This window comes from Mesoplodon bidens (genome assembly GCF_964165515.1).
Source record: "Mesoplodon bidens genome assembly, chromosome: 6".
NCBI lineage: Eukaryota > Metazoa > Chordata > Mammalia > Artiodactyla > Ziphiidae > Mesoplodon > Mesoplodon bidens.
This window is the reverse complement of record NC_138162.1, coordinates 25836434-25852681: the sequence shown is the minus strand read 5'-3', so window position 1 is coordinate 25852681 and position 16248 is coordinate 25836434. Positions and strand designations below refer to the sequence as shown.

The 16248-nt window shown below is 43.0% G+C and overlaps 2 protein-coding genes across 2 annotated transcripts; one reads left to right on the top strand and one right to left on the bottom strand.

The window, feature by feature from the left end:
- Window positions 1-997: 997 nt before the first annotated feature.
- SEC61B (SEC61 translocon subunit beta) lies at window positions 998-9560 on the bottom strand. Its single transcript, XM_081237415.1, has 4 exons — window positions 9454-9560; window positions 9159-9256; window positions 4237-4338; window positions 998-1282 (listed from the first exon to the last, which is right to left on the bottom strand). Exons 1-4 carry the CDS (start codon window positions 9454-9456, stop codon window positions 1195-1197), a joined length of 291 nt encoding a protein of 96 aa, XP_081093541.1. The 5' UTR covers window positions 9457-9560; the 3' UTR covers window positions 998-1194.
- Window positions 9561-9846: 286 nt separating this feature from the next.
- Window positions 9847-14226, top strand: ALG2 (ALG2 alpha-1,3/1,6-mannosyltransferase). The gene is made up of 2 exons (XM_081237123.1): window positions 9847-10265; window positions 12713-14226. The coding sequence occupies exons 1-2, from the start codon at window positions 9918-9920 to the stop codon at window positions 13613-13615; spliced, it is 1251 nt and encodes a 416-aa protein (XP_081093249.1). The 5' UTR covers window positions 9847-9917; the 3' UTR covers window positions 13616-14226.
- The last annotated feature ends 2022 nt before the right edge of the window (window positions 14227-16248 follow it).

The window sequence follows — 16248 nt, the reverse complement described above, 5'->3', positions numbered from 1 at the left end:
GGATTTACAAGAGCACACTCACCCATATATTGCCCTAGGAAATCATTTTTAAAGATACATACTTTCACCACTTAAATTTGGCACTTTGGACCTAAAATTACTTTTCAGCCAGGATTTAAGAAAAACACTTATGAAACTGTTCTAGAAATTTTTTTAATAGGCTTAGAGAAAGATGTTTTCCAAATTATTGATTTTTTAAACTAATACACCTCTTCATCATTTTGTGATTCTGCTGGACAACTAGGGTGTTTTAAATGGATCTCAATCTTTAGAAATTGTGGCTTAGAGTCCTAGACTCTTGGAGTGTGCACCTTTGAGCTATTCTTGGTATTTCCTGTGGTCTACCAGAAAGTGCATGCTCATACCCAGAAGGCAGCATAAGCTAAGTGAAACTTCAAAAATTTTTATTTTTGGTTGGAATTATATCAACTCAGTTTAGAAATGGTATCTCACACTGATTATTAAGGTCTTTAATTTCCAAAATGAAAACAAAATTTTATATAAGAAATCCAATTTATCAAATGAATTCTTTCAAAAGGGGTTTAGCAACAAGTGATAAATAGATTGAAACCCCTCATCTACACCCACAGAATTAAGAACTGACAGAAAGAAGAGGCAAAAGTATTATGTATGGTTTGAGAGACAAAGAACAGAATGAGCAAACATTTCATCCAAGATTTCTGGATGATTTCTATGACGATTCCGCTGGGTACCAGCTGCCTTTGAACACAGATCTCCCTGATGGAGTCATAGGCACACTCCTTGAAAACCACACAACACCCAAAATAACAATGACCAAGACAGAGATACCTAGAAGAAAACAAGCCAGGGCCACTGACAGTATCGTGCGTGTGAATGACTACATGGTCATATAAGAAACTGTCAATCCAACGAAAAAAACAATCTCCACAAAACGCTTTCTACATATTTACTTGTAAATCTAAAGGCAGAGAGACTAAGGGCCCTAGCAGCCAGGAATAAGCAATGAGACTTGGTATATGAATTTAAAAGTTTATTAGCCACAGAAAAAAAAATGATTCCTTAAAATCAATTTTCATTAAGTTCCCTGTAAAACAGTAAGCTTACAGAAAATTTCTTTCTCATGAACAGAAAATCACTATGCTTTTGGTCCAAGATATGTTGGGTTTTTTTTCCTTTCTTCTTCAGATGACAGACAGATGGATGTAGCCGAATCTATGAACGAGTGTACTTGCCCCAAATGTGCAACATAAATACAGAAGCGATGAACAGAAGACTCATAACCAATACTGGAACAGGGCCACTGGAAATAAGAAAAGGCAGGCTTAGTTTCAGTAATAATACATTATTATATTTGTAATATTAAAGACTGCCTAGGGGAAAAGGGAGGGGAAAGCACCTAAGATCCATAGAAGAATATTATTTACATCATTTAAAAATATTCCAAAAATTATTACCGTGGATATTTTGAGGGTGACAGCATTGCGGTTATTTAGAAAGGAGGAATGCTTATCTTTTAATGAAACATACTAAAATATATACAAAAAAAGGATCTAACGTCTTAGAGACACTAGTCTCTTTAATTTTGTGCATTTGATATTCTCCATAATAAAAAGTAATTTTAAAAATTTCCCAAACTCTTTAAGTGCAAATGATCCAATTACCAAACTATTATTTCAAATTAATATTTTAAAGACCACCTTCATCGTCTAACTACAATAAACTAGGCATAACAAAGATGAATATCCCATTATAAGTTATGAAGCATTTTCAAATATATGATCCCATATGATTAACAAGCTCAAGACACAGGCGAAACAAATATTAATCTTATGAAATGAGAACACAGAGCCTAAGAACACAGAGCCAGAATGGAAAGGAGGGATCTGAACTCAGGTTTTCTGATTCCACACATAGTGCTCATTTTACTGCTTTACGGTTCCCATATTTAGGGGAGCAAACATTCTAGGCAACATTAATTAAGTTTGATTTATATTTAGTTTACTGTAGAAAGGAAGTATATTTTACTCATCAGCCCTTCCCTAAATCAAATGCTTTCCAGGTTGAGAATTAGTACATGGGTTTCTTACAGTTAGAACTCCTTGATTTTACACAACCTGTCAAAAAATACATTTATCAAATGAATTCTTTCAAAAGGGTAAGTTTAGCAACAAGTGATAAATAGATTGAAACCCCTCATGCTGTCAATGCTGATGTCAGTCAAAGGCCTCGTCTTTTTGACTCCTCTTGCCAGCAACAGTTTTGGAGAATTCAAGATGTCACTTCACCTCCCAGGTACACCTGGGGGTGGACACAGGAAAAGACCCCAGGAATCTTTATAATTAGGGCAGTAGAGTAACCCAGTGGAGTAGGTGGTAACAAGAGTCCATTAGTGGACAATAATCAATGCACAGAGATCCAAGTCCTTGCTACACTATTTTGTTCTTCCAAAGTTTGTACAATTATGGGAGTAAACAAACTTAAAAGTACCTAGGAAGAGTTCGTCATCACGATGCACTGGATCATACTGCCTTACTTTAAAGTGCCATTAGGTAACATCAGCCGTAAAGCATAAAGCTGAGAGTGCAGTGCTTAGAGTCCAAGCGCTGGCGTCTGGAAACCAACTCTGCCCCTCACAAGCTGTGACTGTGGCCCTGTGACTCACCTTCTCCAAACATCATTTTCCTCGTCTGTAAAGTGGGGATAATTACAGCACCTCTCTCATAGGGCTGCTGAGGTATTAAATATATTAACACACACACGGTATAGGCTTCTAGTAAGCTCTCAGGAAATGCTACTATTATCAACCTGAAAAAAAATTCTAACTCCCAGGAAGAGCCAACAGCAAGCTCCAAGATGGTACCTGACTGCTCCAAGATGTGGATTTGAGGATACAATTTCCCAACTATGTCCTTTCACCAAAAACCCCTCTCTCTGGTATGATGAGACTGTGGTTGATGACACTGCAAAGGAATAGCTTCTATCGATTCCTAGGACTCACAACAGCAGCAAGCAAGCCTGGCTGCACAACAGCCCAAAGCAAGAACAAGCCAGATTCACCCACAAGAGAACAGTTGTTTCACCACCTCGATAAGGGTTTAAAATGTTGTCCCCTGGATACCCTGAAGAGCAAGGGGCTTCAAAATTTGTCTCTGAAATAAATACTCAGAAAAATTACCTCTAACAAGGACCAAAATGCTGCCAACTCACACATCCCCAACCCCAAGAATTATTTCCTGAAATACATTCTCACCTTGTAAGTCTTCGTCATAACAGGGGGGGAAAAAAATCAATAAATAAAACAAAACCTCAAGAATTCTAGGGAAGTCTTTCTAAATTAAATTTGTGATCTAAGTCAAGCTACTGGTCAACTTAGTTAAACTAATCCAGATAAATCTGATTTTGTCTCTGTTACCAAACAGGCAGAATGGAAAGAGCATGGAATTTAACAGTCCCAGAATATCTGGTTCCAGCTCTTGCTGGCTGTTTGTCTTTGACAAGTAGCTTTGCCTCTCTGAATCTGAGCTTCTGAACCTGAGGAGCTATACGAATGAGAGCTGCTGTGATTATTCCAATTCCTCATCCACTGGATTCAGTCAGGAAACAGCTGTAAGCAGTGGTGTCCTGGAGCCTACCTGGTCAGAAACCTGTGGGATTAGGTTTCACAGTACCAGAAAGTGAGGTGAGGCGTGGGGACAGGGGTTCCCCCAGATGCCCATATCCCATCACCTAATGAGCATTTGCAGGCCTAGAACTGGGGAAGTGATGGGGTCCAGTCACCACCCACCAACAGCAAGGAGGCCAGAGAACTTCTGGTAACACAGCCTAATGCAGAAACTCCCATTAGACTGCAATAATATCAGCTTATGCCTCCAGGAGAGCTTTGAAAAATCACCTAGCTCCTGTTCAAATGGTTACTCCTCTATTTCTCAGTGTGGGACAAGAACACCAAATGAAGAGCAATTTCACCTAATTAAACCGTTTTCCCTCCAGTTCTCTCTATTCCCATCATTTATTCTGACAGAGCTACATGAAGATGTTCCCTTGCTTTCACTCAAACCGTGAACAGATGTCATACCAGGCCCTAAACTAATTGGCTGCTATATGGACAAACCAAACCCCACCCACCCGGCACAAAGGACGCTGCAGTGTATTATAGATCTCATCAAAGCAAACACCACTGGTGGCGGAAAGAGAGTGCTGCCAAAGGGCCCTGTGATTCTGGACAGAAACACAAGGTCTGCTTCCAGGACTTACACTTTGAGCCCCGGTGAATCTTCTGTGTAGAATCGCCACATCCCCCCAGTGCCTGCTGAGGTCGTGCGGCCTGTGCTCCTCGTTCCGCAGCTGGCATTTTTCCTGTGAGAGAAAAAATGTTACAAATGGCCTTTTTTTGGAAACCCTTATCAGAGCATTATAACATATGCTACCATTACACTGGTAAAGAACCAAAAAATTAACTTTTTCTTTGCTAATACCTCCTTGCTTTTGCTTGCTTTTACTCCACTGACCATAACCAATAAGAACTGAGTACCCACCATACACTGATGCATACAATAACCCAGAAAAGTAGTTACCATCTCCATTTTATAAATGAGGAAAATGAGGCTCATAAAAGGTTAGGCAAAGTGCCAAAGACCACATAGCCAGCAGGCAGCCATGCTCGGCTGTGGACCCAGTTCTGACTTGAGCCCATCCACTTGCTCACACATATAGGCACCTCATTTGGACAGTGCACTTCAGTTTCACTTCACATGTATTTTTGTGAAGTCAAGTAAAAAACTCCTGCTTAAAAATACCCTGAATCCATATTACCTGATTTTTAAATGACTACTTTAAAATGTTTTAAAATTACTGTATTTTCTACAAAAACCTAAGTTCTAATTGTAATCCAAGTCTCAAAACAGAGTATATATTTTATGAAAAATTATTTTGCAATCTGTTTTCACTATTTTGATATACTGACTGTAGATCTTGGACAGAAGTAGGACGTGAAAAAATGCAGGAAACACCCAACCAGAACTTGTCCCTCACAAGGGGATCAAGGCTTATGAAGTGAGCTGTGTGGTGCAGGCAGTCCTGGCACACAGAAGCAGCGAACAGCACTAATGCCACTGACCAGGAAGGAAGCCAGGGAATCCTTTCCCTCCTCTCCTGGGTCACTAGGAAACCCTCCCCAACAGCTGTTCTCCCACACAGCACTCCTCCAATCCCACTTCTCATTTCCCCTCAGTGCGAAACTGGTACCACGTAAAAATAAGTAGTAAGTGTGAGACAGGTCAGAAGAAACCTTCTTCAGCCCATTTATCACCAACTCAGAAATTCCAGGGAAGGGGAAAGGAAGAGAGAGAGAAAGCCCTGTCCCATCACTGCCCCTCGCCATTAACCAAATCCCAACACACCCTCCCTCAAAATCCCATTCCAGTTATCCGTGGACTGCTGGTTCTGGATTTTTGAAAAAAAGACGGCCATACAGGGAGAAACCAAAATACCCTATCCCCTCCGTCTCTTCTTGCCTCCCAACTCTGGTTCCTAATCCCCACCTCACCCTACCACAGACTTTATTCCACACTCTGAATGCAAGAAGCACTGGTCTAGGGCTCAGGGAGCTTGCCCTGCTGCATGGAGTGGGAGAGTGGAGTCCCAGTTCCAGTGTGGGCTCCAGCAAAAAGAGCTAGAAATCTAAAAACAATTAGTGTCAAACGGTGATTTTGATGTACTGTACTAAAAAGATTACATTTCAGACACATTAATTATGGGCTACATGGTCACCTGGGAACTTGTAACTCCATCTGTATGACTGTTTCTATGGGAAAACTGATTGTAAACTGTACAGGGATTTACAGAGTAATTCATACACTTACAAGAGCTTTCACACACACACACAGATACACATCATCTAATTGGTGGAGTAGGTATGTGAAATTTTCCTTATTCATAAAAAGGAACTTGAGCTAGATGATAAACCCAATGTCATCGGCTGAGCCAAGACTAGGACCCAGGTACTTTCTACTATTCCCACACCCACCCAACTCCAGTTCCTGTCTTCAAAATCTCCAGGAGCCCCCAAGGAATCAGTCTGTGCTCTTTGAAGATTTCTTACATCTGCTGGCACACGGACATAGCAGAGGATTCAGGCCACCTAGAAATACCAAAAATGTACTCAAAATACCTCCCATCCCCCCTACTGGGAAGCTAGGTAGAAGTTAACAGAGCCCATTTTAATCTCCTAAATTTCTTCTTGGGGTCTATTTTACCCTTTCTTTCTAGCCACTGTGTAACTGCCTCCCTCCTCCTATACCCTAACGCAATGGTTTTTCATAACCAACCTTTAACATACTTTGTTCTAACATGGTGGTCTTCTGGCTGTTCCTCAAAGAAGCCAAGCTCATTCCCACCTCAGAGTCTTTACACTTAACTATTCCTCTTGTCTAGAAAGCCTATTCCTCCCCGGACCGTTGCATAATTTGCTCCCTTGTCTCTTTTAGGTCTCTACTCACCTGTCACCTACTTTGAACACCCTATCCTCACCCACCCTCCAGTCTCCACACAACTTTATTTTTCTTCTTGGCCTTACTGCCTGAAATATTATCTCTTTATTTGCCTTGTCTATGGTCTCTTACACTGGAATATAAGGTTCATGAGGTCAAACCCTGACTAGCTTGTCCACAGATACAGCCTCATGACTGGAACAGTACCTGGCATGTACCCTCAATAACTATTTGATGACTTCCTTAATACCCCAGCCAGTCCATCACCTTACTATGCCTGATTCCCATTAATCCTGAACACTAGAGACTGTCATACAGAGTGAAGTCAGAAAGAGAAAAACAAGTATCGTATATTAATGCATATATGTGGAATCTAGAAAAATGGTGCTGATGAGCCAGTCTGCAGAGACAGAGATGTAGAGAACAAACGTACGGACACCAAGCGGGGAAAGCGTGCGTGGGGGGGCGCTGTAATGAATTGGGAGATTGGGATTGACATGTATACACTAATACGTATAAAACAGATAACTAATAAGAACCTACTGTATAAAAAGAAATACAAAAAAAAAATCCTGAACACTGCAGCATTTTAAGGCTTTACAGTTTACAATGTGTTATTGCTCCTTTTCATCCTAGCAACTTCCTTTTATACAGTAGTAACAGAGCAAGGACTCCAACCCTGGCCTGACCTTAAATCCCATACAGTTACTTCTCAAAGTTCTACTTCTATTACCTCACTGAACATGGAGACAGAATGCAAATCTGTGGACTACATAATCCACAGCACTATTATTAACTGTTAGCTTCAACTTTTTCTTACAGACTCACAAAGAGGGAATATATTCTTGAACAGTCAATACCTATTACATTACACTCATGAAGTAACACTTAGAAGAGTACCAAGATTCTAGAAGGGAACTCTGTAGGGTCTCTCAGTACATAGAACCGTGGTCTGTTGAGTTACATTGGCCCCAGCGGTAGTGAATTCTAAAAGACGACATCAACACCCCCAACTTGATAAGCTGCATCTGTCCTCAAATGTTTGTTTCTCCATTTCACTTGTGCAGCAGTTATTTCAATTTTATTTATTAAGTAAACAGTTATTTCATTTATTTGATAAACATATGATTTCTCTTTTTTTTAAGAGTTTTCAGATGATCAGACTTCTCTGCCACAGTGTTACCAATTCTCCTTAACTAGACCCACTCCCCAAGGAACTGTACCAACAGGACAGGTTTTCCATTCCAGCACAAAGAATCTTTGAAATCCAGGGTGGGAACAAGATAGCACCCCAAGCCCAAATAACCTACACCACAGCCTGACACACTTTCCAGCTGGTCCATCCCAGCTTTACCTTGAACACCTTGATGACAGGGAACTCACAATCATTCAGGGTCATCTTAGCATTTCTCACAGTTCTACTGGCATTTTTTTTGCTCTGAGACGAAATCTGTCTCATGTAAGTTCAAATCATCAGTTTTAGATTTACCTACTGTACCAACAAGAGAAGTCTCATCCCTCTTCACATCCTTGAGAATAGTTTTCGTGTATCTCTTCAAGGTCTTTTCCTCTCTAGATAAAACCCCCACTGGTTCCTTCAAAACAATCCCAAGATTACAGGGTGGCTTGATTCCTTCCCTCACTCATCATTTATTGTGTCAGCCTTATGGTAGGATAGAGCTGATGGGCAGTTTTTGTCAAAGTCTAATGAAGGAGATAAACATGGAAACATAAATGCTATTAGAAGGGTGTGAACAAAATGCTTGGGAGTAAAAGAGAAGACTAGTAGCTGCTGTTGCCTTTGGAGTCAGGGAAGGCCTCAAGAGGAAATAACCCCTGAGCCTAGTCTTGGAGAATATACACAGATGGCCAGAGGGGTGGGGGTTGGGGGGGTGTCTAGTGAGTTCAGAAAACAGTAATAAGCTCACTGTTGCTGGATCACAGGAGAGAGAAGAAAAGCGATTAGGCTGGGGGGGAAAAAACCCCACCACCAAGAGCTTTGGTAACCCTCTCCCCCTCCCCACCGTGTTTAAGTTCAGCAACAAGAAACTAACCAGCAGTGTGCCAGAATCAGAGCAGAAATTCTGCTAGATGTGAGAAACTGAGGGCTAAACTGAGGCAGGAGAAATGGAGAAGGAAAGAACGGATGAGAAGTTCTTCATGTAGAATATAAACGTACTGGATAAAGACAGCATTAAAAGAATCCAAGATGACGCTTAAGTCTGGCTTTGGGTGAACGAGTTTACAGCAGTGCTATATGGACGTAGGGAGATATAATTGGGGGCGGGAGCTGAAGTGTGAAAGGAAAGACAGAACTGCGCATTAGACGAGTCATGTTAGACCGAGTGTGTATGGGACTTCCAGATAGAAATGTGAGTGGAGAGCTCAGGTCTAAAGACACCAGTTCAATGACGTCGGTTTTCTCAGTGCTGTCTATGACCTTACTCCAGTTTAACTTCCCTTTTTCAAGAGTGGTACTCAAAGCTGAGCAATGCGAAGAAAATATTGCCTCCCTCTCGAGACGCAAAAGACCAAGAAGTCTTTAACTACCCCTACGGCCACATCACAGGCAGCTAGCTCGTTTTGCCCTTACGAATCTTAACATCCTGGGATCTCCTTCTCAGGACCAACGAATTATTGGGCCCTGTCCCTCGGAGCCCACAGCCGAGAGGGTCGCAAGATCCTTACCTCTGCCGGACTGTGGATCCCGCCGCCCGGGCGGCCACTGCTTTGCTGGGAGAGCGCCCTGAGGAGCCCACGTTAGTGCCACTGGGGGTCGGACCAGGCTGTAGAGGGAGACAAGGAGAGAGACTGGTGAGCGCCGCCGGCCGGCCCCCAGACCCCAGGCTCTGACGCCCGAGACCGGGACATGCACGGGGGGCTAGGGAAAACAAGGGAGCCGCGGAAGCAGGACAAAGCGTAAGGCAGGAATCTCGGCGCCTGGGAGAAGCCGGGACAAGGAGGGTCGGCTGGGGCCACAAACCATGCTGGAGACAGGAGGGTGTCAGGAAGCTGAGGTGGACAGCGGAGAAGCGGTGGAGCCTGTTGGCCGGAGGGACCGACTCAGGTCCCGCCCCCAGACCTGCTGGCAGGGTCCTCGCTGACTCCAGGGACGCTTGGGCTGTCCTAAGATATGCCTGTAGGAATTTTGTAAGAGGAGACCCTGTGAGCTGCTGTATGGGAATTACAGACCTCATGTATTTTTCCTTTGGATCACAGCGTCCTTCCTAGAGTCCAGTATCAACCAATAGGAGGATCTAGCCATGATGAGACGAGAAATTTCCTCCGGCAGTTACTAGGCACCCACAGATTCGCGCTGACGTGACCTAACCGACGCACGCGCCGCGGGGCGTGGTCGGTCCGCGTTTAGGGCCAGCTGGGAAGCTGGAGGAAGGAGCATGCGCGGAAGCCCTTAAGCGTGCTAGGTGAAGGTGCGGCTCCCGGGCTATGGCGGAGGAGCAGGGCCAAGATGAGGACCTGGGTCCTAAACCGTCCGTGTTGTTTCTGCACCCGGACCTGGGTGTGGGCGGCGCCGAGCGGCTGGTTGTGGACGCAGCACTGGCGCTGCGGGCGCGCAGATGTAGCGTGAAGATCTGGACGGCGCACTACGACCCCGGCCACTGCTTCGCGGAGAGCCGCGAGCTGCCGGTGCGCTGCGCCGGGGACTGGCTGCCTCGCAGCCTGGGTTGGGGCGGCCGCGGCGCCGCGATCTGCGCCTACGTGCGCATGATCTTCCTGGCTCTGTACGTGCTGTTCCTTGGCGACGAGGAGTTCGACGTGGTAGTGTGCGACCAGGTGAGGTGGCCACGGCCGGCCCTCGCCGCCCCTCTTTTTCTCACTACGGAGGGCGCGCCGTATGACCTCTGCTGACCTCTCCCTGTCTGTGGTTCGGAAAGATCGGAACTGATCTGGAGAGATCAAAGCGGGAGTGAGATTGTGGTTCTCAAACTTTAGTGTGGACCCGTTAAAGTGGCAGATTGCTTGGCCCCACCCTCAGGTGTTTTTATCCTGGGACCCTGAGGTGGGGCCCCGAAATATGCATCTTCACTGGATTATCGGGAGATTCTGAAGCATATGGGCCTTGGTGCTCTCTCTAAGAAACGCAGGCATTAGAAGTCAGCCTTCAGTCATGTTTTGTATGGCTTCCCTGTTTTGCATTATTCCTCTTGACACTAGTTCCAAGCCACATGCATCCCACTGTAGCATTTGCTGTCAGGCCACTCCGCTCCTCAACAGTGTCATGTGTTTAATAAAACCCTAAGCTAAACATGTCATGTCCCTATCAAAACTTTAACATGGCTCCCCATTAGTCTTTGGAGAAAAGTCCAGGCTCTTTACCTTGGTAAATAATGTCCACCTGGATATGGGCTCTAGCTAGTCTAGACTCTTTCTGTGTTCTTTTTTTTTTCCCAAAAAATATTTATTTTAAAAAGTAACACCTACTCAGGACTAAAAATTCAAATAATAAGAAAGACTAGAATGTAAAAGCCCCATTCCGATTCTACTCCCTAAAGATAGCCACTGTTAACCGTTTCTTCTGTATGTTTTCAGAACTTGTCTTGTGGCTATACCAGCATATGATGTCTGTTCATAGATACATCTTATTTATAATAATTAGGATTATGACACACCTACTATTGGACAGCTTGCTCTTTTTCACCAAAAATTTTTACTTGGGACATCCTTACATATCAATATTAGAGATTCACTTCATTCTTCATAGTGGCTGGAAAATTTGCTTTTGTTTGACTGTACCATCATTTATACATTCTTCTGCTAAAGGACAGTATCAGTGTGACCAGTTTTTTGCGAATAGATCAGTGTTGTAATGAACATCTTTATGCCTTTTTTTTTGTACTTCTGCAAGCATGGTCTTTGAAATTCATAGAAATAAAATTGGTAGGTCAAATTGGTAGGTCAAAGAGCTGTACATCTTAAATGTCAATAGCTTTTGCCAACTTTGCCTTCCAAAGAGGTTCTGTCATTCTACTCTCCCACAGTGATAGAGCCTGTTACTCCATGCTTTTGTGCACATTGGATGTTATCAGCATTTTAATATTTGCCAAGGTAATAGGTGGAAATGGCATCACGTTTGTATTTGTATTTCTTTAATTATTACTCCTGAGTTACTTTTGATCATGCTTGCTTGTGTACAAGCTATTTCTTTTTGAGAAACGTGGGCATTTGCCCAATATCCTGCATGTGTAAAATTAGTCAGTAAGCATTAGGCAGCTGAGACTGTAGTGGATAGAGAAAAAAACGAGCTTGGAAGTGGGAGACCTGGATTCAAGTTCCATATCAGCTATTTTCTATGTAGCTTTGGATAAATCCTTCAATATCCCTAAAGCTCACCTTTTTCAGGTGTTAAGTGAGTCGGAGATTGACTTGTAAAGATTACCCAACAGGAAAGTCTCTAGTAATGATTATGGTTAACATTTCAATAAATACTGAGCACATAGTGTGTGTTAAATTCTTACACGTTTTACATGCACCAGTGCATTTAATAATGACAAAAATTATATGGTTTTTTTTTTTTTTAACTGGAATTGTCACCAATTTACAGAAGAAACTGAGGCCCAGAGAGAGAGGTATATTACTTGGTCATGGTCACACAGCTAGCTAGTAGAGCTGAACTTCAAACCCTGTCGATCTTGATTCCAGAGCCTACACTCTAACCTACTATAGTTCATTCATTCACTTCCTTAGGTCGAGGAAGATACTGGAGTGGCTCTGTCCAGTGTGGTAGCCACTAGCCACAGGTGGCTACTGAGCACTTGAAATGTGGCTAGTCTGAACTGAGATGTGCTGTAAGTGTAAAGTACACCTCTGATTTTAAAGATCTAATGTGACAAAGAAAGAATAGAAGATCTCATCAACTTTTTAAGTATTAATTACATGTTGAAGTGATAGTATTTTAGATAAAATACATTAAAATTAATTTAACCTTTAAGAAGCTGTTAGTGTCGTTACTAGATGTTTATTTCCATTGGACAGTGCTGTTCTAGAGGAAACCACTGGGCTTGCAGCTTTAAATATTCAGCACATATCCAGAAACTGTCTACCAGCCTCCTGTAAACCAGGCCTTTTACCAGGTGAGAGTCTGGGGGCATACACCGCAGAACTAGACATTGCCCATGAAGGGCCCACAGACTAGCAGGCAGGGTAGGTATCTGTTTCTCTGATTGGGCTGAAGCTAGTTGACCGGTCACTTCATGTGCTGTTGATTTTTGCTTTGGCTGTAGGTGTCCGCCTGTATCCCAGTGTTCAAGCTGGCCAGGCGGCGTAAGAAAATCCTGTTCTACTGTCACTTTCCGGATCTGCTGCTCACCAGGAGAGATTCTTTTATTAAACGCCTGTACAGGGCCCCAATTGACTGGGTGGAGGAATACACCACAGGCATGGCAGACTGCATCTTGGTCAACAGCCGGTTCACAGCTGCCGTTTTTAAGGAAACGTTCAAGTCCCTGTCTCACATAGACCCCGATGTCCTCTACCCATCTCTGAATATCACCAGCTTTGATTCAGCTGTTCTTGAAAAGCTTGATGACATAGTCCCCAAGGGGAAAAAATTCATACTCCTCTCCATCAACAGGTATGAAAGGAAGAAAAATCTGACTTTGGCACTAGAAGCCCTAGTAAAGCTGCGTGGAAGATTGTCATCCCAAGATTGGGACAAAGTTCATCTGATCATTGCAGGTGGTTACGATGAGAGAGTCCTGGAAAATGTACAACACTACCAGGAATTGAAGAAAATGGTCCAGGAGTCTGACCTAGGCCAGTACGTGACTTTCCTTCGGTCTTGCTCAGACAAACAGAAAATCTCACTCCTCCACGGCTGCACGTGTGTGCTTTACACACCAAGCAATGAGCACTTTGGCATCGTTCCCTTGGAGGCCATGTACATGCAGTGCCCAGTCATTGCTGTTAATTCAGGTGGGCCCTTGGAGTCCATTGTCCACAGCGTCACAGGGTTTCTGTGTGAGCCTGACCCAGTTGACTTCTCAGAAGCAATAGAAAGGTTCATCCATGAACCTTCCTTAAAGGCCGCAATGGGACTGGCCGGAAGAGCCAGGGTGAAAGAGAAGTTTTCCCCTGAAGCATTTACAGAGCAGCTTTACCAATATGTCACCAAACTGCTGGTATAATCAGACTTTTCTCAGGTCTTTATGCTGTATTCATTAACATCACATTTGTAGATTGTTGACCCAGTTTTGAAACCAAAGGAAAAAAGCCTAGTATCTAGGGCAGAAGAGATTTTTTTTTTAAACATACTTGAATCTTGAATCTGAATCACCTTCCTGTACCCAATATCTCCCAGTCTGCTTTTTTAGAAAAAAATAGTATCTCTTAGGCTGTAATAATTCCGAGTCTTACCAGTGTTGATTAAGATGTAAATATGGTACAATTTCACATTCAGCAGAATATTTTGATTACATGTTCTCTAGATTGTTGCTCTACGTATAAATTTTGAGTTATTTTGTGCCTTATTTGGTTTTAACACTTTAAGTGTATCATCATCAAAGTTGATTAATTTGGCTTCATGGTGTAATGAGAAGACACTTAACTGTAGTTTCCAGAATCAGTCCACCTCAGTGTTCAGTGACCTCTGTTAGGAAATTTTTGTTAGTCATACCTTTGCCTGGATCCATAGCAAGAATGCCTTGTATTTTTTTTTTAACAAAGATGATTTGTTGTGTTTTTGCACACAGACATGACAATAAATGATGTTTATCATAGGAGGAGACAAAATACTAGATTTTGGCCTCTGTGATCTATTGTGGTGGTGTTAGGGCTGTAGACAGCCAAGCCTGAATCAGAAACTAGAGTTAACTGGATATTGGAATGAATGGCTATTGTCACGTGTGCAGTGTGCATCTTGGTTAGGGTTTGTTTCCTAGTGTTATCTGAGTCATCGGCTTCATTAATATTTGTGTTTTATTAAGTAAGCGCCTGCTAAGTATAAGACACAAGTGCTTTTTATCCTTCAAGGCCTGCCTCATGCCACTGCTGTGAAGCTTTCCTTGACCCTCTACCCAGCTCCCGAACTGGAAGTGACCTTCCCCTACCACTTTCTCTGACCTTCTGGTGGCACTGACCAGTCTTAGAGTTCATTATTTACCTATTGGTCTAAGTACAAATAAACGTAAAGCACTTTCCCACATATCCTTAAAGCTAAATTCATTTTCAGAAATAGCAAAGATCACTAGCCAAAGGTTCCACATTAATCAACTCTAAGAGCACAGACTTGAGAGCCTAACAGCCTGTGTGACTTTGCGCAAATTGCTTAATCTCTGGGCCTCAGCTTCTTCATCTGTAAAGTGGAGGAACTACTCTTGTACTTTCCTCATAGGGTGGGTGTGATGGATTACCATAATATATGTAAAGTACTTAAAATAGTGGTTGGCACATAGTACGGGCTATATAAATACTAGCTATTTTGCAATTTAGGGTTATCAAAAATTACTATCGAAGTTCCGTGTGGTTTCATGATGCACTACTGTATTGTCCTTTGGGGTTCTTTAGAGCATGAAGTTTCAGGTTGTGATTTATCACGTCAATCTATACCACAGGAGTATTTTATTTTGTTTTATTAATGTTTAAATCACTACCAAATTTAATGTTGTCAGACTTAGTATTCATTAACATTTCATTACATTTGGAAAGATTGGTTTATCGCAGGAGCATTTTAGTGAAATGAAATGACTGTACCAGTAAGGAGTTCGCTAAAATGAGAGTGTCAGGTTTATTGAGTCTTTTATGGAATGAAAAGTTCAGTTGAGTTCTCTTTCCTTTGGCGTTGTGAAAGCTTGCCATCCAGTAAAGTAGCTCATCCCATCTTTTGTGGCTTGGTGCATGTATTTCTCAGGGAACTGCAGCCTTTCCAGAAAGGCCTGATGGCTCTGACCACTGGGTTTAGGACAGACAGACTCAGTCATGCGCTGAGCCATAACTGATGCTTACCCATTCCAAGCACTAAAACTTTTGCCTATTTGACCATTTTTATGCAGATCCTTCCAAAACGGGCTACCTGGGTTCATGGGCCTTAAGTTTAACTTCCCTTCATTGTCTGAAGTCCCAGCAGGTGACAGTAAGACCACAGATCTGGAAAGGATGCAAAGCCCTGCCTGAGCTTCCAGCCTCTGGTGCATCTTGGACCTAGGATGGAGCTTTGCCCATAGGAGGTATTCACAGCTTCCAGAACTAAGGTGAAGTTAGGGGAAATAGAAGCATGGAAGAGTGAAGTGAACTGTCCAGGACCTTAACAGAGGTAATTCTTCTGGCACTTAACTGTGGGCCATGAGACACATATCGGACAACTCATTTCATCCTAACAGTTCTATGAGGTGTCGGTACTCTTCCCGTTCGAGATGAGTACGGTTAAGCAGTTGCCTGTGTCACACAGGCTGGAGGGATGGGCAGCGTCTCAAGGCTTTGATTCCAAAGTCCAACCACGTTACCGTTCTTCAGCCTGCCTCTGCCCTGACCAAGCTCCTTGTGTGTGTATTCAGTCAAAAGTCCTCTACCCAACGGCAGGCACACCTGTTCAGGTCCTCAGGTTTAGACAGACTTTGTTATTCATTTTCCCTTTTCATCTTCAGAGCAGTCTTGTGAGGTGGGTATGATTGTCTCTCATTTTATACACAAAGAAGCTCAGAGAGATGAAAGACTTGCTCAAGGGCACAATTGAAAAGTGAGTGAACCAGGATTCAACCCATGGTTACCTGATCCATCCAGGATGGCACATACCAGAATTTCTCAGCCAGCTCCCCTTGACAAC

Excerpts from the sequence above, each read along its gene's own strand:
- SEC61B (XM_081237415.1), bottom strand. Across the intron at positions 4,339-9,158 it reads GGATCCACAGTCCGGCAGAG|GAAAAATGCCAGCTGCGGAA; the intron begins GTAAGGATCTTG and ends TTTCTCTCACAG. Across the intron at positions 1,283-4,236 it reads GATTCACCGGGGCTCAAAGT|TGGCCCTGTTCCAGTATTGG; the intron begins GTAAGTCCTGGA and ends TCTTATTTCCAG.
- ALG2 (XM_081237123.1), top strand. The coding sequence starts at position 9,918 with ATGGCGGAGGAGCAGGGCCAAGATGAGGACCTGGGTCCTAAACCGTCC. Across the intron at positions 10,266-12,712 it reads ACGTGGTAGTGTGCGACCAG|GTGTCCGCCTGTATCCCAGT; the intron begins GTGAGGTGGCCA and ends CTTTGGCTGTAG.